Source organism: Spodoptera frugiperda, chromosome 5 (assembly GCF_023101765.2).
Source record: "Spodoptera frugiperda isolate SF20-4 chromosome 5, AGI-APGP_CSIRO_Sfru_2.0, whole genome shotgun sequence".
Lineage (NCBI taxonomy): Eukaryota > Metazoa > Arthropoda > Insecta > Lepidoptera > Noctuidae > Spodoptera > Spodoptera frugiperda.
This window is the reverse complement of record NC_064216.1, coordinates 791422-813258: the sequence shown is the minus strand read 5'-3', so window position 1 is coordinate 813258 and position 21837 is coordinate 791422. Positions and strand designations below refer to the sequence as shown.

General features: G+C 35.4%; 2 protein-coding genes across 3 annotated transcripts; one reads left to right on the top strand and one right to left on the bottom strand.

The window, feature by feature from the left end:
• Positions 1-4748: 4748 nt before the first annotated feature.
• On the bottom strand, positions 4749-13769 carry LOC126910692 (cytochrome P450 4C1-like). The gene is made up of 11 exons (XM_050693703.1): positions 13685-13769; positions 13062-13221; positions 12650-12739; positions 11128-11238; positions 10439-10624; positions 9758-9954; positions 8643-8712; positions 8241-8445; positions 7520-7671; positions 6018-6197; positions 4749-4967 (listed from the first exon to the last, which is right to left on the bottom strand). The coding sequence occupies exons 2-11, from the start codon at positions 13219-13221 to the stop codon at positions 4795-4797; spliced, it is 1524 nt and encodes a 507-aa protein (XP_050549660.1). The 5' UTR covers positions 13685-13769; the 3' UTR covers positions 4749-4794.
• Positions 13770-15982: 2213 nt separating this feature from the next.
• LOC126910708 (F-box/LRR-repeat protein 15) lies at positions 15983-21050 on the top strand. 2 transcript variants are annotated; one of them, XR_007705335.1, is made up of 4 exons: positions 15983-16259; positions 16567-17033; positions 18221-20400; positions 20438-21050. XR_007705335.1 is itself a non-coding variant. In XM_050693914.1 (3 exons), the coding sequence occupies exons 1-3, from the start codon at positions 16062-16064 to the stop codon at positions 18372-18374; spliced, it is 819 nt and encodes a 272-aa protein (XP_050549871.1). In that variant the 5' UTR covers positions 15983-16061; the 3' UTR covers positions 18375-21050. The 2 variants fall into 2 exon arrangements, 1 of the variants encoding a protein (XP_050549871.1); XM_050693914.1 differs by having other exon boundaries at positions 18221-21050.
• The last annotated feature ends 787 nt before the right edge of the window (positions 21051-21837 follow it).

The following is a 21837-nucleotide window of genomic DNA, read 5'->3' as shown; positions in this document are numbered from 1 at the left end:
TTATAAGTTGTAAAGAATCTTTCTTCTTTTAATGTTCAACTGTGAGAAAGTCGAAATGTGTTGTAGTTGCTTTAATTTTTATTTCTATAACTTACTTCGGTACTTACGTATTTCTTTACTTTAAGAAGAAAATATCAAATTGAATCTAAATGAGTTGAGTTGAATTTTATATTTCTGCGTAACATCAAATAATTACAGTTTCATTTTAAATTATTTCAGTTTTAAAAGTCTTTAGTTTCAAATTATTAAAAAATATCTTTCTTTAGCTATAAGTGAATTAGTTTTAAGTATAATATACATTACCTACCCCTAATAAATTAAGGCAACTGTGCTATCTATGTTCTATTGTCTGAGAAAAGGGTTACGTTTTCTAAAATTATCATTTGAGCACACGACTTTAATCCCTATGTATTTTAGCTTAAACAGAAATTTATTTATATCTTTGTTTTTCATGGTATCTAGGGATTTTTTGAGAGGAGAAAATCTTCCAAAAACTTCTCCCGTCTTTAGTGAAGCGAGAGGGTGTGGACTCTTACTGACTAAAAACCACCCCTTTTCTACTTCTGCTCTTCGAGCCGGAGTCTCGGTAACCTGCTAGGTAGTCCGCAGTTCGTTGTATCTACGCATTAATTATCAATTTTAAAATACAGCTACACATACTTACAAAACTCAGGATTTATCTTTCTTAAATACGGTTTCAAACAGCTATCTTGCCAATTTCCAAATAACTACTACATTTAACTAGTAAATGATCACCCTAGTTATAATACCTAGCAAGGAGGTCGAAAGTCACTGAATGCTGCATAATTAACTAGGCTGAATGATAGAGTGAGTGACGCTTCAGCCATGATTATACGTTACAACTTAGGATACCGATTGCAATGACAGTCACTTGATTCTTTCGTATTTTTGGGACTAATGGCCGTTTTCACTAAGTCAAAGTCAAAATTATTTATTTCAAATAGACTAGGTAGGCACTTTTGAACGTCTCTCTTTTGAACTAACAACCCCTAAAACATCTCCTATTTAAAAGTTACTTAGCGTAAGGAAACACCTAAACTAATCCCTTTTTTTTAAGGGGAGGAAAATCATCTAATGACTTCTCCCGCTCTGGGCGAGGCGAGATGGATAAACTAACCCCTGATTTGTATTTTTAGGTGTCCCTTATAGGTTGATGAAATGTCGTTAAGTGTTACCTATCACAGTTTAGGAGTTCCTTTTAAACTTTTGAAAACGGGTATAAGACAATTATACAGGAAACTATTTTATTTGTCTCTTTGGCAATCCCTATTGCTGAGCATAACGTCTTCACGTCGTAGATGAGGCGAATAAATTAATTACTTGATTCCAATCGATAAATAAATTGCAGGTACTGATTACCTACCTACTATTATTACTGATATAATACTTACTACAATCATGTTTAACATCCTCAGAAGTAAAGTTACAAAAACACACATACATATATGCACACTCTTGTTTTCCCACTTCTGTATTTCCATGGAAAAACTATCATCATTAGCATCATTAGCTTTGATGCCAGGTATAAACCTGTAATTAAGGTTTTTTTGTTCGACCGGTCCTTAAAGAAAACAAAATACCCTTAGCCTACTCTGCTAGAGCTTAAAAGTTTTTTTATGGAATAAGCCGGTAAACGAGCTGATGGATCACCTGATGGTAAGCCATCGCCGCCGCCCATGGACACTTGAAACACCAGAGGCGTTACAGGTGCGTTACCGCGGCCTTTTGTGGGTTAGGAATTTATGGTCCCCGGTAATCTCACTCACACAACGAAATACAACGTAAGCGTTGTTTCACTTCGGTTTTCTGTGAGGCCGTGGTATCACTCCGGTCGTGTCGGCCCATTCGTGCCGAAGCATGGCTCTCCCACACTTAAAACACGTTAATATTTTAAGTATTAAAGGCATAGTCATGGAATAAATTTACTTTAAAAACCTTGCAAAAATAATAACACTTTATTTGCTAACCACCATATTTCGGACAAATGATAGCGTCGACCAGTTAATGGCAATGTATTCAGGTAATAACATGGCGCGGCTGAATTTTGTATTCAATCGATTTCGCGAACACTGAATTTGCGGTGCACCTGACTTCCGAACTATTTTCCCTAATGAAATTATAATTTACAATGACTAATGAGTTTTTAGAAGTAGGCTATGGTGACCCGGTGGTTTAAGAACGCCCGCTTCTCATGCATGAGAGTACCAATGTGACTTTTAAGAGTTACATGTACTTTCTAAGATTATTTAGACATCACTGACAAATGGTGTGGGAAAACATCTTGAGAAAACCTGGGTTTATATTATAATTTCTAATTAAAAGGAGTAGGAACGGGGTGGTTTTTAGTCAGTAAGAGTCTGACACTTCCTCTCGCCTAGTCTAAGGCGAGAGAAGTAATTGGATGATTGTCCCACCTTAAAAAAAAAACTACTATCTGTAGTCACCACTTACTTACCTTTCAATAGAAGCAAAGGTATTTAAGGAAACTTATCACCACTTAATCCAGGATTGAACATAAGTTAGGACTTTATCGCGGAATGTATGCAGTGTAAGCGAGTAACTGTGACCAATTTGACGGCTCATTAACTTTGCTCTTTGGCACGCTCTCAACCGAGTTCAACTTAACTGTGATTGATCGAGTCGGCGACTCTCTGTGCCGGCCAGATTTTATATTCAAGAAATTGGAAGTTATTACAGAATAGATAAAGAATAGATAATCATATCACACTAATATTATAAACGTGACGGTTTTTTAGATGTTTGTTCGTCAATCACACTGAAACTAATGAGCGGATTTTGATGAAATTTGGTATACAGACATGGTAGAAGCTGACTTGGATGATAGGTAACTTGACTTCTTACCCCACGAGAAAGCAGGCGAAGCCGCTGACAGAAGCTAATTTACCATACAAACGCCACAATTTTACTAACACGTCTTTTTTTGAGGGGGAAAATTATCCAATGACTTCTCTCGCCTTGGGTGAGGCGAGAGGGAGTGTCAGACTCTTACTGACTAAAAACCACCCCGTTCCTACTCCTGCTTTTCGAACCAGAGCCCCGGTAAAACCGCTAGGTAGTCCGCAGCTCCGGATCAGGCATCAGCCCTACTGGGCCCCATCTGTGGTGGTCTGATGGCTCTTTGAGGCGCGTTCTAACACGCCTGGACATCGATCCCAAGATCTCTTTACTCCACAACTGAACTCCCAACAAATGAGGTTTGATACAATGAAATAACCTGACTAGTATAATATTTCACAGGAGAACCCAAACCACAGCGTGATTAGCTCTAATTTAAACAGGTGAACTAACAAATAGTGAGCTAACTAATTACTCCAAACGACTCGTTTCGACCAGTTGGACACGAAGTAGCGTTACCTTGCATATGCACAGTGCAGCGGTACGTTGCATATGCAGTTGAGCATCACGTTGCACGAGCTATTGAGTTTAACTCGTTGCGGCGACAGCGTCATTATCGTTATTGTGACAAACTAATTATTCTAATTTTGGCTCTGTTGAGTAATTTGGGGAATAATTGCGAATGGTTTTAAAATTAGCAATCAGAGTCTATGACGAGAGAAAAAGCTATTGGCTTGTACCCAGTAGGATACATTTGAAGTTATTTTTAGTTGGAAAACTTTCAATCATGATATCCTACATAACGGTTGAAGTCCCATATTTTCAATCTTCAACATTGATAAGAATGAGCCGATTTCGTGCTGCCGTGCAACGTGTTACAGGTTCGATTACACACGAAAATACCATTTTTATCTTCAAGTACCCTATTATGCAGTCCAAACTCAGATTCTAGTATCTTTAGAATTTATGATCATCATATCAGTCACATGAGATCCATTGCTGAACATATCCACATAGGCCTCCCCAATGACTTCCAGATAGGCCGGGTGATAACGACCTGCGTCCAGCAAATCCCTTTATCAGTTAACAATGAAGAGAAAAACAGTTAACAACCAAAATACTTAACACCGATACAATATCCTCGTACAAACTTCAGTTAGTCTTAGTACGGAGTCAGTTAAGCTTAGTGCACACAACAAAAACAGTACAATGGGAAGTACATCATTGGCGATCGTGAGCACCGGGTCTAATGATCGCGGCACTAGTTAGTGTCAATTAGCAGGATTAGAGGCGATTAGTGGATCTGAAATCGATGTTTCTAATATACGTAGGTACTACATGTCTTAATACTTGATGGTTGATACAAAACGGTAGTTTAACAGTCATTAATGATACAGAAAAGTATAGCTTAATAGCTGCAATTAAGCCTTATTTTACGGTAACACGAATAGATGTATAGTGACGGGAGAGCAGTACCCTTAGTACGAGCTTGCTTTACGTTGAAAGAAACTGAAATGAGGACGCGTTCGGAGCTCTGATTGGCCAGTGCGAATGAACCAACCAATCAGAGCGCCGAACGCGTTTCGATTTTGATCTCGTTAAACATAAAACAAACTCGTGCTAAGCTGAATACATTTTGTCACCATTTTACTTTACGCGGGTATCTTAAGGTCTAGTGTCAGTCGAAATTAAAATCCGATCTCAACCTAAAGTATAAGTAGATTAAGATCGATTTTTGACTGAAACTTAGCGATAGAATTTTGACTATTGTATTCAAAAACGTGAATATATTCAGAGATATTGGTTTAAAATCGGTTACTAATTTCAGTCGTAAATTGACTATAGCAAATATAAAATGTATCACAACTATCTTCAATCAATACAGTACTTTATTATAATAATCTCTAGTATCAGTTTTCATCGACACCGATTTTCACTATCCCGCAATCTAATTTGTATGAGATGGCCGGAAACCGGCCTTAGGGCTAAGTCTATCTTCAGCTGCAAGTTGTCAGCCTGGGACTCGAACACCAACTCCCGGACACAATGCGCCAGCATCGTTTTTAGAATCGCCATGGCGTATTTTTTACCTAGAAAAGAAGAAATGAGTATCGTTTTAGACTAGCTTTTGTCTCTCATATCGTAGACAGTAATCGCCATACTCAGGGTCATTTAATGGTGACTTAGCAATTGTTTTCGGAACAAGATTGTGGCAGTAAAAGTCATTTAGTGAATCTGTTAGTTAGGGCATTTTTATTTTTAATTTTAGTAGCACAAAATACTGCCATTGTCATTCTTACCTACTTCTTAAACATCCATCATATTATACCTACTCAACTGGTTATAGAAACACGTTGTAACATATAAAATAGAAATTCAGAGAAACGACACTTGACGTTCATTCTTTATTGCCATTAATTAATATAAAATTATTGTCATTTAACTGAATATTTCATTTAATTATACCGTGTTCCTTATTGTTATCGTAAATCTATGGTTTTACCATAGACCATAGATGTAAACATTTAAATAAACGACATGTCGTTATGCATCTATCATTAAAATGATCGATTAATTACTTCAAGTGTTTTAACCCTTTAAAATAATAGTTTAAGTATTGTGCGTCTCAATAGTTTATCATTTTGTACTCATGATGTTTTTTTATCGTTCGATCATTTTTTATCGTCATACCTTTTATCTTCGAAGGGGTAGGAAGATCTGCACATTTGGACAATATACACCCACTTTTTACCATTTGTGTTATAAGTCCCATGTAATAAAAGGTGGGCTTATTATCATATACTGGACACGATTCTAGACTCCGTGCTGCTACTGAGAAATCTTTGAAAAGCCGATAAAAACTACCACTAATACTTTACCCGACCCTTGGAACCGAACCAGAAATCCATTGCGACCACTCGAATATTGACGCAGTCATGAATCATGATGTTATATCTTTTAATTCCTGAAAACATAGGCAAGGCACATGATAATATAGCACCCAAGTGATTGAGAGATAACCTATTACTAAAACATTGAGAAACTAAAAAGTACATGACTCCCTTTCCTTTTCTCCCCATCCAGGCTATTAAACCCAAGACGCGGAAGTACGTAGAACAAGAAACATCAGCACAATTTACCAATACAAGCTCGTCGTCCATAGCTGAAGGGTAGGAACGCAGCAGGGTTGCCAGGCGCCTGGTCTTCCAGCCACCGCTCCGGCCTGTACACCTTGGCGTCAGGTCCCCACGCTCGCACCGACCTGCCAGCTCCCCAGAAATTAATAGCACAGATCGTGCCCTTCGGGATTGTGAAGGATTCTGGAAGAAAAGACCTTGATTACTTCATAAAATTCTACTTTCATGATTTATCTATAATATAAAAATAAGTCGGGTTTTCCTTCCTGACGCTATACTTACTATACTTACTACTCGAGAACGCATGAGCCGATTTCCACGGTTTTGCATTCGTTGGAAAGGTCTCAGGCTCCATTAGGTTTCATCATCATCATCATCATCATCAGCCGAGAGACGTCCACTGCTGAACAAAGGCCTCCCCCGTGAGGTTTATAGCAAAGAAAAATCAGGCTAAATCTAATAGAAAAGCAGGAAAACAGGGAAAATCATTAGTGGCGAAACGGAGTTCGCCTGGTTTGCTAGTGTAATATAAAAATAAGTCAGGTTTTCTTTCCTGACGCTATAACTCTAGAACGCAGGAACCGATTTCCACAATTTTGCATTCGTTGGAAAGATCTTGGGCCTCGTGAGGTTTATAGCAAAGAAAATTCAGGAATAAAATAAAATAAGGTAATTTAAAAAACTCTAAATATGAAGATTCAGTGAGTGTTTTCTAGAATGGGTCCCGACTGCTTCAATTTTACGATGACTTTCTTGTTTTAGGGTTTTTTCATTTTCATATTATGAAGAAACGCAGTCGGGTTTTTTAGTTTTTTAAATTACCTTATTTTATTTTATTTTCTTTTAGTTTTATTATTTTAATATTTTGGTTATTATAGGTATCTAGTGGCACTCTCACAGTAAAAATGAATCAAACGGAAGCTGAAATCCATCGAGTCGTTTAGGCTAGAGATTGAGCAATATTCGAATTTGGCGCCAAAAATCCGCCATTTTATTTTTTTATTATTTTGATATATCCAGTGTCACTCTCACAGTAAATACGAATCTAACGACACCTCTCAAGCTGAAATCCATCAAGTCGTTCAGGCTAGAGAGTGAGCAATATTCGAATTTGGCGCCAAAAATCCGCCATTTTGTTTTTTTTACTATTTTGATATATCCAGTGTCACTCTCACAGGAAAGACGAATCCAACGACACCTCTCAAGCCAAAATCCATCAAGCCGTTTAGGCTGTAGAGCGTGCCAAACAATTATACATACATACATACCTACATACATACATACATACATACTCTCGAAAAACATAACCCTCCTTCTGGCGCAGTCGGGTAATCAAGAGAAAAGCAAGGAAAATCACTAGTGACGAAACGGAGTACGCCAGATTTGCTAGTTTGGAAATAAGTTTTGATTATGACTGCTGGGAACAAAATTTCGAAAGCTAATCTCCACCAGCATCCGTCACCATCACCATCACTCGATAAATGGACATAACTAAGGCTACTTACTAAGTTTCAGATCCCTGTCAGCATACCGCATCACGCCCGGAGCTGGTGGGTACAACCGAAGAGTTTCATTGATGATGGCCTCGCAGTAACTCATGCGAGAGAGGTCCTCCTTGGAAACCGGACGCTTGCTGTCCCCGAATATACTGTACAACCTGTGATGATGATCATCAGCCTATAAGTGCCACTGTCCACCTAAGGCTCTCTCTTTGATAATAAGACTCTAAAACACTAGTTTTTGTGGATCACACATAATGCCGTACTCGGAGACATTTAATTATGACTTAAACTATTCCTTAGTAACAATTTTGTTCCGAAAACAATTGCTAAGGACTGGGTTAAGTAACCATTAAATGAGTCTGAGTTGCCAACCCAAGGCTCTCCCTTTGACAGTAAAACTCTAAAACACTAGATTGAGATATACACATAGATAGAGACTGCACGGTTGGTGCGGTGACTGGGCAACTGGCTGCCGTGCAACGTGTAGCGGGTTCGATTCCCGTACGGAACAACTCTTTATGTGATCCACAAATTGTTGTTTCGCGTCTGGTCGTCATGTGCATGTGAAATTGTATGTTTGTAAACGCACCCACGACACAGGAGAAAATACTAGAGCGGGACAACGTATTTTTTTAAAAAGAAAAGAAACAATAAGAACGACAGAAAGATTTTGTAGATCGCACAAAGAGTTGTTCTGTGATGAAATATTAATCCAAGTACTTACTCAGCATACATCTTCTCCTGGACTCCTGGCTTGCACCCAATCATCAGCAGGGTGTAGAAAAAGGCGGTGGCTACCGTCTCCTGTCCCGCCAATATGATGGTGTCCACCTCCGCCTTGATCTGATGATCCGTTAGGTTCGGGTCTACCTCTCTCAGGTCCAGTAGAATGTCCAAGAACGCTTTGAACTTTGGTCCTCTATTTGTATCTTTAAATGTACAATATATTACTTATTTTGTATTTATTACTTACCTGCCTATTCCTATTAAATTCTGAAAAAATCTGATACAGTTCGTTCCCAGAAATTCATTTTTTATTAGCTTAGCTTAGCTTCATAGTGACTCTAAACTTAGTAAACCATTGAAGTACCATATACTTCTTTTTAACATGATGGCAATACCTTACCTTGATTATGATTTCCAGTCATTTCACTTATCTTTACATTCTTCTGTTCAGCTCGTAACTTCTTCATCACCTGTTATAAAAAAAGATCACAAAGCAAAAGAGCATAAACATAACATAAACCCTTAACCCTTAAATCATAAAAGTCAAATCATATATTCCAATTAAACCATATACTGTACTTTTGAAACATACACTAATAAAGAAATAAATTACAGACTCTCAGTCTGTCCGTCAATGAATCTAGGTACTCGTTCAAAGTGTAGCTTCGAATGGAGAAGAACGAGCAAGAAACTCCATTTAAACTTTGATAGAAAAGGAGAATGCCCATGAAGTATGGGAAAAATACCCAGGCCCGGCGCAAACGATTTGTATCTCAGTTTATCAGTATAAATGTGTAATAAAATCCCGTATAGTTACCATCGTCGAAAACGATGGCTAAATGTAGGAAATTGCTATTTGTTTTTTGTCAGGGACTATATTTAAATCGATCAGCAATGAACGTCTTTCGGCTGGTATGATGATGATATTTAAAAGATATTACGAGTAGAAAGTATACATTATCAAAACATCATGTATTAGATTATTCAAAGTTCAATCATTTTCTACATCTAATATTACATTTTGTAGTGAAAGTGCGGGATTTGCAAAACCATCTTGGTGCCTTGCCCACCCAAGGTAGTATATGATGGACATCACATGGGCACAACAACCGAGCGTCCTTTTCCCAAGTATGCATGAACAATAATATTCGCCAATTGCATTTCTCCCACTACCTCTACTATATAAAACGTCTTATATCACGCTGTATTGATGGGGGGTGATCTGTGATTGATGCTCACGGCGTATACGAAGCGTATTAACTCAATAAAATAACTAGTTAGATAGATATTACTAGTTTCATAAATCATAATTATAAAAATTAATCCATGCTAAAATATACATATCAATTTCCAACATTTAGCCATCGTTTTCGATGATGGTACCTATATAGCATTTCATTACTCATTTATACTGATAAACTGAGATACGTATAGTTTGCGCCGGGCCTGGGTTTTTTTTTGAGCATTCTCCTTTCAATCTTTGAAACGCCAAACTAAATATCAGTATAAACTCACATTATCAGACACTTTGTGCAGAGCAGCGACGCACTTCATCATCTCTTTATGTGCTGGAGTGAGTCGGTAGATGGCGTCAGGGTGCAGTAGGATGTTCATACCCCTGTATATCATCAGCTCCAGGCAACGGTTGAAGGCATCGTAGTACTCCTCCGTGACTATATTCTCTGATATATTCGAAACTCCCAAAGCCGTTTCTGAAGAAAGATAGGATTAACTTTTTAACGTCATGATCGGTTGATAATTTCCATTTACTCTTAAACAAACAAACTGCTACTGAGACGTAGACAGCTGAATCATCTAAAAGTTAGATTTAAATGCAATTTTCAAACCGTCCGCCAAGTTCAAAATCAAAATGATTTATTTCAAATAGACCCGGAAGGCACTTTTGAACGTTAATGCAAATATTAAAATATAAAAAAATTGCCTATCAATTCTCTTGTGAAGCTATTTTGCTCGTTCCAAAGTGTAGATTGTTATGGAGAAGAACGAGCAAGAAACAGCATACTTACTCTTTTTCAATCAGGTTCACAATACAATTCTTGGTTATATCGTCCGAAGACCATAGCAAACCCTTTTTATAAAAGAGAGATGTCTTAATTCAGCAATGGACGAATCCCCAGCTAAGGATTATGATAAAGCTGATGGTGAATGCCTTCCATCAGTCAAATGCCAACTTACGACAAATAGTTTCCAAGGTCGCAAACGCCAATGTATGCATGACATCGAATGGTTCCTTCCCCACTTTAGTCTTCAAGTTGAGCACCAACTTCTCCGCCTGAGCGTTGAACACGTCCTGGTAACCGTCCACCACGGAGCTGGTGAATGTACCAGCTAATTTCTTGATGCTTTGCTTCCATATGTAACCTGGAATTTGAATAGTTATTATGACAGTCATACTTATTTGTTCCAGTTCATTGCAAATCTTCTTTTCGGACTTTGTCTTTATAAAGACCATATATAGGACTTGATGATGGACAGAATATTCCAAGAGGCTTTCACATTACAAATGCCTCTTCTACAACGTAGAAGGCATAACAAGAGCAAGAAGGTAGATTACTGGTGATCAGTGTGTTTCGAGTGAGAATTGATCACCACATACTTATACGAGAGGAACTGGGTGATTCTTCAAAAAATAATCACAAAAAGTTAACGGCATTATTATCTCAACCAAAATTTAACAATTCTGCTAATTGAAACTCAAAATTTGGTTTCAATAAATTAAGTTGACACTGCTCTCAACCAATCCAATAAAAATAAAGCTGATAATAAGCTACCATGATGCTTAACAACGCGGGAGAAAGTTTTTTGAAGAAGCACCCTACTGACTTATACCTTAAAGATGGCTATATTAAAGTCAAAATACTGACCTGGTGCAGTGACGAGTCCGTCTCCGAGCCAAGCCCTGCCGAAATCATAGAAATACGGCTTCTCTACAAAGGAGTTGGTGACCATCTTCACGTCATCTGGATGTTGCACCGCTGTGACAGGAAGAGAAACAGAGAATTTGGTATTAGGTGGATATAAAAGTATATTCCAAGTTAAATTTTCGTTGCGCAAAAACAGAAAACTCGGTTTACAGATAGATAGATACAAACCCGTAAAGCATACAGAATTAAATTTCGATTCAATACTATAATTTCAAAATTTAAAAAACCCCCGACATAAAAACTTAATTTCCCTTTAAAAAGTAAAAAATAATAAAAGAAACTTAATCTTAAAGTACCTAAGAATGTACTAATAATTCTAAAAAAAAAATACGTCGCGTTGGGGGACCGCTCATAAGTATCACATGCTTGGTGTTAACATTAAAGTAAATTGATGTTTAAGTACTTAACTATAACGCAGAAAATAGAAATATAGCGGCGCGGGCGGCGGTGTGCAGTCCGTATTCATGCGGTCCCCCAACGAGACGTATTTTTTTTTTAGAATTATTAGTACATTCTTAGGTACTTTAAGATTAAGTTTCTTTTATTATTTTTTACTTTTTAAAGGGAAATTAAGTTTTTATGTCGGGGGTTTTTTAAATTTTTAATTTAATTTTTTATTTTATGCTTTTTATAGGTAGGTTAGGTTATGTTAGGCTTAGTATATTACATATACTTACTATAATTTCGATTCTTGTTAAGGTAAAGATTACATCTAAGGTCAAGCTCGTTCGCTTTTATTTTATTTTTTTGACTTATTAATTACTAGTTTTTGTTTCTATAAGTAGGCTAAAGATTACATTGGTGCAAGATTTTTTGTTTATAATAAAACGTTAAATTAAAAAAAAAATATTTTTATTATTAAATTTTTAATTTTTTTTTTATTTAATTTTTTTTTTGTTAATACGAAAAAATAATATCTTTCAATATCTTCTTTCAGTGCGGTTTAATTTGAGACCCCATCCCAGTATATTTGCAGACCTTCGGCTAATCTCCCCACTTTCACCGCCCATAACTTTAAAACGGCTCAACCGATTTTCATCAAACATGTCTAAGAACACTCGCACATAAATCCCCTTTCATACGAAAAAAACTAAATTGAAATCACTGCATCCGTTCGGGAGTTATGATGCCACAGACAGACAGACAGACAGACAGACAGACAGACAGACAGACAGACAGACAGACAGACAGACAGACAGACACGTCAAACTTATAACACCCCTCTTTTTGCGTCGGGGGTTAAAAATAGGCACTATGATGCTGATGCAACGCCACGCCTTTTATCCCCGAAGGGGTAGGCAGAGGTGCACATTGTGGCACGTAAAAAATCGGCTCATCCCCTATTACATGGGACTTATAACACAAATGGGGAAAAATTTTGTAAATAGATACTATTTTGCGTAAAATTTAAATTTTTCTTTAAAACGTATGACCACTAAAAATATCTGAGAATACAACTTACCTAGAATAGGACAGGGTCCCAACCAAACCACAAAAAGTGATTGCTTCTCTTCACAAATATCGGTAATATTTTCCACTATGTGAAACAACTCTGCAAATGCAATATTTTGTTAGGTGTGTGGACAATCTTCCCAGACCTCGATTTCACAACAACCCTTAAATTCTTAACCCCCAAAAGGCTAGCAACGCACTTGTAACGCCTCTGGTGTTTCGGATGTCCATGGGCTGCGGCGATTGCTTACCATCAGGTGATCCGTCTGCTCGTTTACCGGCTTATACCCTAAAAAAGCTAATTAAGTTTTCGTTACTTTTCTCAAGTTAAATTAGAAGTCTCTCCTCTATAAAAGTCAACTCATAAAAAAAATAATCTTAGTCCCAAGATTTTGAATTCGGTTTGTAATCACTGTACTTACTTTGTGTGTCTCCTACAACTTGATGTATATTCCCGATGAACGGTAAGAGGGGGTAGGTCGGTACTCCTCTATATTTGTTGCGCTTGCGTCGCTCCAAGCTCCATAGCAGCACACATATGCACAGCAACAATGTACACACTATGTACACGGATAGAAGCATCTGTGTTTATCAAAAATCAAAGTCAAATTATGAAGAAGGCAACTTTTGAAAGTCAATTAATCAAAATTTTGGCTCGTCTGCAGCTTGAAGCTATTTGCTCACTTCAAAATATAAATCATTGGAGTGAAACGAGCAATATTTTAAGTAAAACGAACAAAATAAATTATAAATCTGCACGGTTGGCGCAGTAACTGGTCAACTGCCTGGTACAAAACGTGCTGAGAGTTTGATTCCTACTCGGACTAAGAACACTGGATCTGTGGCTGAAATGCCTTCGCAATAAACTAATTAAGTTAAGGTTGTATAATTGTGTTATTTTATCAAATTCTTTCCTTTTCGCCCCATTCGTAAAAATAACAATGCCACAAAACGGGCTTCACTGCGATAAATGCGATAGGTAATTCCTATTTTCCGTTAAAATATGTTTTTATTTCAGGCTTTATAAATTGTTTATTATACTTACGTTGTTATAGTCGTACGCGCAATCACTGAGATGTCAACTAACAAAAGATCGGAACTATAACTGATGGCCATATATATTATGTAAAACTACATACTTATATCTATATCATACATACAGGTAGGTAATAATACTGCACAAGTTTGTTTGTCTGTTTAATTGACTACGCGTCTCAAAAACTCCTGGAACAAAATTGATGAAATTTTACATAGAAAGTACCTACTTAGGTCTGAGATAGCATGAAGGCTACCTATTTTTATCCGGGAAAATGTATATTTCCCGTGGAAAATTCACGAATATATATACAACACTAGCAAACCCGGCGAACTTCGTTTCGCCACCAATGATTTTTCCTGTTTTCCTGCTTTTACCTTATTTTTTCCTGAAGTTTCTTTGCTATAAACCTCACGAAGCCCAAGACCTTTCCAACAAATGCAAAACCATGGAAATCGGTTCAGGCGTCAGGAAGGAAAACCCAACTTATTTTTATATAGGTATAATAGATTGTTATTCCATTCGTACAATCATAAACAAAATCTTAGATACACGTAAGTGATTAATAATTTAATAAATAAGGAGCATTTTTTCTTCTTGTCACGATTTTGAAGTCACGAAATTCTCGTGTTGGAAACATTTGGCAAACCTTGACAATAAGGGCTTTATAAATTAAGCCCAACTGTCTTGAAAACCCAATTGTCCTTGTACTTGAAGAAAATTAATTTGATAAGCAAGTACACATCTAGCTTCATACATAACTACTGAGCAAGGTTATTAAAAATATTTTATAAAGAATTCTCTCTCTGGTCGTTCCCTTCGTGACTGAGGATCGTGATCATCCTGACATCACTCTGGATCGGAAGAGTTGTCTCCATCATCGGTTTCGATCTGCGGTCATTTTAATTGCGATGTAAAACATCGATGCTGAGTTCTCTTTGAGCTGGTCAAATCATCTGTTTGGAGATCAGCCCTTTTGCACAACAACATTTATCACAACAATGAGCTTCTCTCTTCTGAATTATGAAGAAGTAAACAGTAATTCCTAGGACAAAATCATAATAAGGAACATTTCTGAAGAGCATGGCAAGTAAGCCCGTAAAAAACCGCAAGCTCACTTTAGCTCTCTCGTTTCCCGCCACACCATCTGTAATGGCGGACAACACACGCCTTGCATGATCCTTGCAATTAATTAAAACGGTCGCTTGTAGGAAATTAGGTTGTGGGGACCTTGTTTTGCAAGCTCAAATTATGGTTAAGGTACAAATAAGTTTATTTGCCAAACCACAAGACCCTTCTGTGGTAGACTTTAGTTCTATGACCATTCAATTACCTAATGCTTGTGCCCAGCTCATTTAAAAAAACATTATCATCTAAATAATCCAAACTCTATAATAAGAATAGTATACAAATAATCTTACTGACATTTCTACCGATGATATTTGAATGAGTTTAAAACATTTACTTCCTACGTTGAAATATATATACATAGGTACCTACCTACTAAATTGCTATGCTGAATACATTTCAAATAATATAGTATTGTGGAAATAACTAGTTCCTCAGCTAATGATGGGAAATTAATGCACTTTCAGCGTCTTGTTTACTGTATTTGAATACAATGTAGTGTATAACACTGTGATTTGGTGCCCATATGTCTGTAAAATTATATGGAGTGATGTGATGAATTTACGTACAAGTGTATTCAAAAGTATTGGAAAACGGGAATTTAAACTTTACTTACATTGAATAGTGTCGTTTAACACCATTATTTATTTAACAAGATACTAACCCGCTGTATTGTACTCTAACTACATTTAGAAAACAGGGTTAGACAAGTCTGTTAAAAATACAAAATATTTAAAATCCCGTAACCGTCTTGCCATACTCTCTAATGAGTAAGTATTAAGAGTTATCTATTGTAGTTAATATTTTGAGTCTATTATAAAGTGTATCAAGTTATTGATTATTTTATTTATCCAACCACATAAATTAATAAGATCCAGGAATATTTATACATATAATATTTTACTTAACTCCGCAAAATGAAAGCCTTGATATAAAACAAGACGTATTATTCAAAACCATTTTTAATTAAAAATAGATAAGTAGCAATATCTAAACGTAGCTGGAATGTCATTTTCTATGTGTTACGTTCCATATCAATACTTTTACATTGTCAGCATATACTTTTGTAGAAAATCTTGTATTTCTATCTCTGTTCATCACGGAAGTAAAATAAAAGACAAAATAATAAAATGCTATAAATCATGATTTTTCTAACCATTTCATCTCCTATAATGTCAAGAAGACAGATTGAAGGACGATTTGATTGGATTTGATCCAAAATGTTTTTCCAAGAAAATTAGAATAAATCAAAATAAACATGAAGAGAAATACACAGCTATTTGATTTGTATTGGGAAGATATATTAGTTACTAAAGTTATACCGAACCTAACTCTAAGAGAATGTTTCAATTTTCGCTGTGTATCGAAAACCTGCTTACAAATTATAAATATGTACTTTGCGAAGCTAAAATCATTGAAATTGATGAACAAGGGATTTTCGCCTCACACGTTTAGTGTAAGTGATCCATTCCAAGTGTTAAAGCATTGTCAATTAGGAATAGAATGCTGTAGCGCGTGAACTTGTAATGCATATATAAATTTAAGAGTAGGCTAAACTTACTGAAACCAGTTTTTACTGGTCAATTTGTAGTAGCTGTGACCACACTGAAGGGATCATTGTATTATTTTGTATCACATTATCATACTCAATATTAAGGCTGAGTCACAAAATAAATATTAAATATAACTATTAAAAAAATAATAATTAAAAAAAAACTTGTGAAGCATCGCCTAGCAAATAAATTAACAAATGTTTGTTTCAGGTGCTAGCACTAACTTGCAATAGACTGACAGTGTTGAACCTAAGTCGATGTATGTCTATAACAGACAATGATTTAATACCAATGTTAATGAGAAATCAGAAATTAGTAACTTTAAACTTGAGCCAGTGTAAAAACTTATCTGCAAAATGTCTGCAGCCCGTAATCCTATATTGTAATAACTTGCAAACATTAAAACTTGCTCGCTGTGCGTGGTTGACTACGGGGGCTGTGGAGGCATTAGCACTACACCAGTGTATGTTGGAGGACGTTGACTTATCATACTGCGTCACAATCTCGGAGAGCTGCATATTAATATTTGTAAAGAAGTTCCGCCACTTAAAAACCTTCAACTTGGAGGGGAATAAGCAAGTGTCGGATAAGTGCTTGTACGCACTGTCCAAGTACAGCACTTCGTTGAAGTTACTGAACCTCAGCGGATGCACAGAAGTCTCAGACAAGGGTGTCAAGTGAGTATTGATGTTTTAAACTATTTCTACAATACTTTCCAATCTTTGAGTTATAAATTTATTAGACATCAACCTTGGAATCTGAGAATCTGAAACCTACTAGATACTAGACTATTGTATGCTTATAACTTAATTAACCATTTCTCTGCCAACATAAGAGATGCAAATAGAAAACATTGTGTGTCGCATAGATCTGCATTCCGACATACAACAGATTAAGCAAATAAATAAATAAATTATTTGCAATCATGACCTTGTTATCATACTAAAGACTGATAATAATAATATTGAATGCAATGCAATCAATCAGCTGCTGGAAATAAAATGATAACAAATTGATTGATGAATTGATTGTATAAGTATTTTGATTTACTGCAAATTCTAGTACCATATTAGAAAATAAAAAGGTTTGCGATTCAAGTAGGATGCTTGTTTTATACAGCCTATAATGTTCATGAACAGTTAGTTATATTTTTATAATTACCATCATGAGACATACTACTACTACTACTACTAGCATGAATTGAAAATCACGAAGAAACTACTCGAAACTAGTAGAACTTTTTTCTGCAGATATTTACGTGAGAAAACCGTGATTTTTAGTTAACGGTCATTTAGTTTTTTAATTATAAACAAGGTTTCATTCAATATTCTGAATTGTAGAACAAGTATACCTATAATATTCTTTATTAGTCTAACAGCTAACCACTAATAAGTAATGGTGTGGTTTACCTAGCTCTAGATAAGCTAATACATATTTGCAGTCCTATGTTGCATATTTTCCTTAACACAAATGATAAGAGAACAATCTAGGTATGTAATGTACACACATTATTTTTTCTGTCTTGAATGGCAACCGAGACTCCAATATCTAAAATGTACATTATATGGTGACTGGTAATTAGTGAACGATATTTAAACACGTCATTCTACTCATGATTACGAACAACTTTCCCAAAGAAACTTTTTTTGTATACTCATTAGTTTCTTTTTTATCACAATAACAAAACAACAAAATTTCGCGCGCGCCCTTTCGCATGATCTGCTGTCAGCAGCGAGACGCCCGTGCCCGCGTTATCGGAAGCCAATAGGTATTTAGGAACTTTACGCGCGCGTGCTTTTGCAATTACTACCAAGTACCACCAAATTGTTTAACTTTAAATAAAATCATGCTTTCTTCACCACAGGGCCTTAGCCAATCATAGTGCAAACCTGGAAGGTCTACTAGTCCGAGGATGTATGAAGGTAACGGAGAACAGTCTGAAGCTGATGAGGAACAGGGTGCACCTGGACCGCAAGCCTGTGGAACCTGTCCCCGTGCCCATCTACGTCCAGGTTTGATTCAAAGGTGGTTGCAATAATTGTGTTATCATTTTTAAATTCTGCCATTTTTTTAAATAATCTTAAAGGACAAGCTTAGTAAAGAACTCCTTTTTGTATTATAGTAAGAATTTTGGCAAATTAAAATTGTCTTCCCATTAAAAGAAAATAATTTCATGAACAATATTATTATTCTTCTCAGTTATAAGCTTGACCTAACTTGACCGACTATGACGAGGTTTAAAAGAAAAGTATATCTAGACCGTGAATTTTTAACCGTCTTTCAACAACCGCAGTCTAAACTAAGCCTTGATTTTAATATTATTAATAAAATGTAGTTTTTTTTATTAACTTTTCCTAGTCATTGAATGTATGAATTCGGCTGCCTTTGTTTGTAAGTTAAAAATTCACAGTTCAGAATCTATATAGTTAATTTCTATTTTACCTGTACCTAAATTATTTTGGATGGGTGTAGTTTTAATATTTTATTTATAAATGAGAAACATGAAGCTGTGTAACGATATTATTTTAGATACTTATGTTTAAAAGAGAAAATGAATGTCTGAGTATTATTATTCAATGTGCACAATATTTCATGGCAATGTGATAATTTAATAAATAATTTGTGGTTAGTATTATAGTTTTTAGGAAACAGAACATTTATTCAAGCCCCACAGTTGGCCCATGGCCACTCCAAGTAGAGAAAGAATTAAATATTGAACACTTTACCCTTAGTACGAGTGGTAGTGGAGCTCTGATTGGCCGGTTCGAATGAACAAACCAATCAGAACGGCCAACGGGCTCTCGTTTCGATTACTTTAAACGTAAAGCAAACTCGTACTAAGGGTACGGAATATCTTTTCATATTGGTTTTTAAAATTACTGTTAGTAAATACATAAGATTTGTATGCAAAGTGTAAGGTGGCTCTCTTAATGTTAAATGTTCTGATATTAAAATTGTATATAATCCTAATTTATGTTTTTAATAATTAAACTTATCTGTTGTATATAAGGTCTAATTTTGAATGTGCCAACGTTTAGGGCTCCTTGAAGCTAGTATTTAATTGATAATTGACCTTATTTATTTGATATTATAAATGTAGATAAGTGTGTAAATGGAAAAACTATCCATCTGTAAATTAAACCTTAATGTTATGGAAATAATAACTATATTCTGGTTGTTCAGCCATTTTAATTAGAATCTTTGTGGTTGTTACTCTTCTCATTAGGAGGTAGGCAAAATGTGTCTGTGATTATTTTTGACTTTGTAATTATGTGTGCAATATTAGATTTTGAATGTTAGGTCGGAAATCCTGACTTGGAATATGTAGATTGCTGCAAAAATTATTTTAAAGATGTCATTGGAAAGATTTAATCTTATTAGAGCTGTTGTCTTTCTTACAAGTTAAATCATGCCCTATGTAATGTACTATTCTAGTTCTGATAAATGTTTTTCAAAATAATAAAATTGTATCACTGATTTATACTTTTCAACTTTAGATCCTATACTGATTTGGTATTTTATACATTTCTTTACACTCCTTTTTAAATCTCAACTTTAAAGTATTTTGGCATGAAAATTAATTGATATTTTATAAATTTCTTGATGCCTATTTGTTCGTAGATTGTTGTCTAAGGCCCCAAATGTAGACTATTGCTGTCTTATGCTTGCAAAAACAAAGTCACCATTTCTTTATACACAGTGGCATGTCAACAACCAATTTATTCCTTTCCCAAGTTTAACTTCCCTCTAAAATTAAACAGTTATTAAAAATGGCATCTGAAATAATTATTCATGACTGAGGTAGCAAAACCTTCATCTATTGGTTATCACATTACAATGACAAATAAAAACAAATATTACATAATAATATGTAAGTATTATATAATAATAATCATTGTCTTCATCGCGAGTGTATATAAACTCATTTGTGTGAGAAAGCGTTGTAAATCCATTCCGTTGCGGATTTGTCTTAAATTTTGTACATATTATATAAATATTTTTTAATGTTTTAGCTAACTTAAAACAATGTATCATTTTTGAAAAGTTAAGCTTTGTCTCTTTTGCCCTAATTATATTGGAGTTTAAGCTTTGTCTCTTTTGCCCTAATTATATTGGAGTAACTATAAACTACATATTGGGGCAAAATCGTCTTAATTCGTTCATAAATCATTTATTTATCCCGCCTATCGTGATAAAAAGAAAATTCAAAAAAATATCAACATTTCCAGGCCATTGAGTTGTTAATAATTTAGTTTTAGTAATTCAACTTTAATATTTTTAAGAGAGGAAGTGTATTGCGTAAATAAAAACTTGCCATAGTGATAATAATGATTGATGCTTTGCTTTCTTTTTGGACCAAATAATAATTAATGTATCTAAATACTATTGTAAGTAATACTTATTATTTTCATACACCTATCATTTAAATATAATTTCATATTTTGTGTTATTGACTGTTTTATTTTATATTTAAACTATGTACTATAAAGATCTTCCATTGTATGTTTGTCTTAAAATTGTAGTGATGGTTGTCTTCTGTGGCCAACACAATTTTCATAACATATTGTTACATGAATGTACCTAAATAGATGTAAATTAATGTTGTGTATACCTGTTTGTAGAATATATTTTTGTTGCGTAACATTGTTTTACTTTAATATTTGAAAAATAAGCTATAGATTTCCATAAATTGAGATTTTCGCTAGAGTCAATTACCTACCATCTACCGATAGATAGTACCATTGAAACTTGATACATAATAATGATGAAGATAATTGGCAGTAGATTCGTGGAAGATAAATAAAACCACAGCGTTTTCACAAAATTATATTTTGTGTGATAACACCTGCTACATGTTCCTTACTGTTATTGTATTTACAATATTTTATATACTACACATTAGTAACAAATAACATTCATAACCTTAGAGGAGCAGATCTTACAAATAACTTAGGGCGGGCGGGCGACAGCCGCCGCCGCGCCGCGCGGACGATCCTTACCTACTCGTGCAAGAGGACGAAACTAAACACGACAACTAAAATACTTAACATTGTAACTATAGTAACCGTAGTGTTAATAACATTTGGCAATAAATTACTGGGATAACACGAACATAATCCTTAAGCGAAGCGGTAAAACAAAGTTATCATCGCAATTATAAAACGTTAAAACTACCTGTGTAAAAAGAATATAAAATATAAAAATCCTTCAATCCATTAGGCCTGCTTACGTAAGTAACCACGCGCCGCGCACAGGCGGCCCCGCGCTCCTCCACGAGTCTAGTCAGCGCACTATCACATTGATCAAAGTAAACTGTATCTTACAAGTACACTAACGTTATCAGCTCTATATGTATACAGCCTTCTTACATTACAATATGTTACACTGAAGTCAAGCAGACAGACGGGACGTGAGAGGCACTTAGAACAGATTCAGACAAACTAGGCTCCTATGTAAAATTATAATTACACAACGGCAACT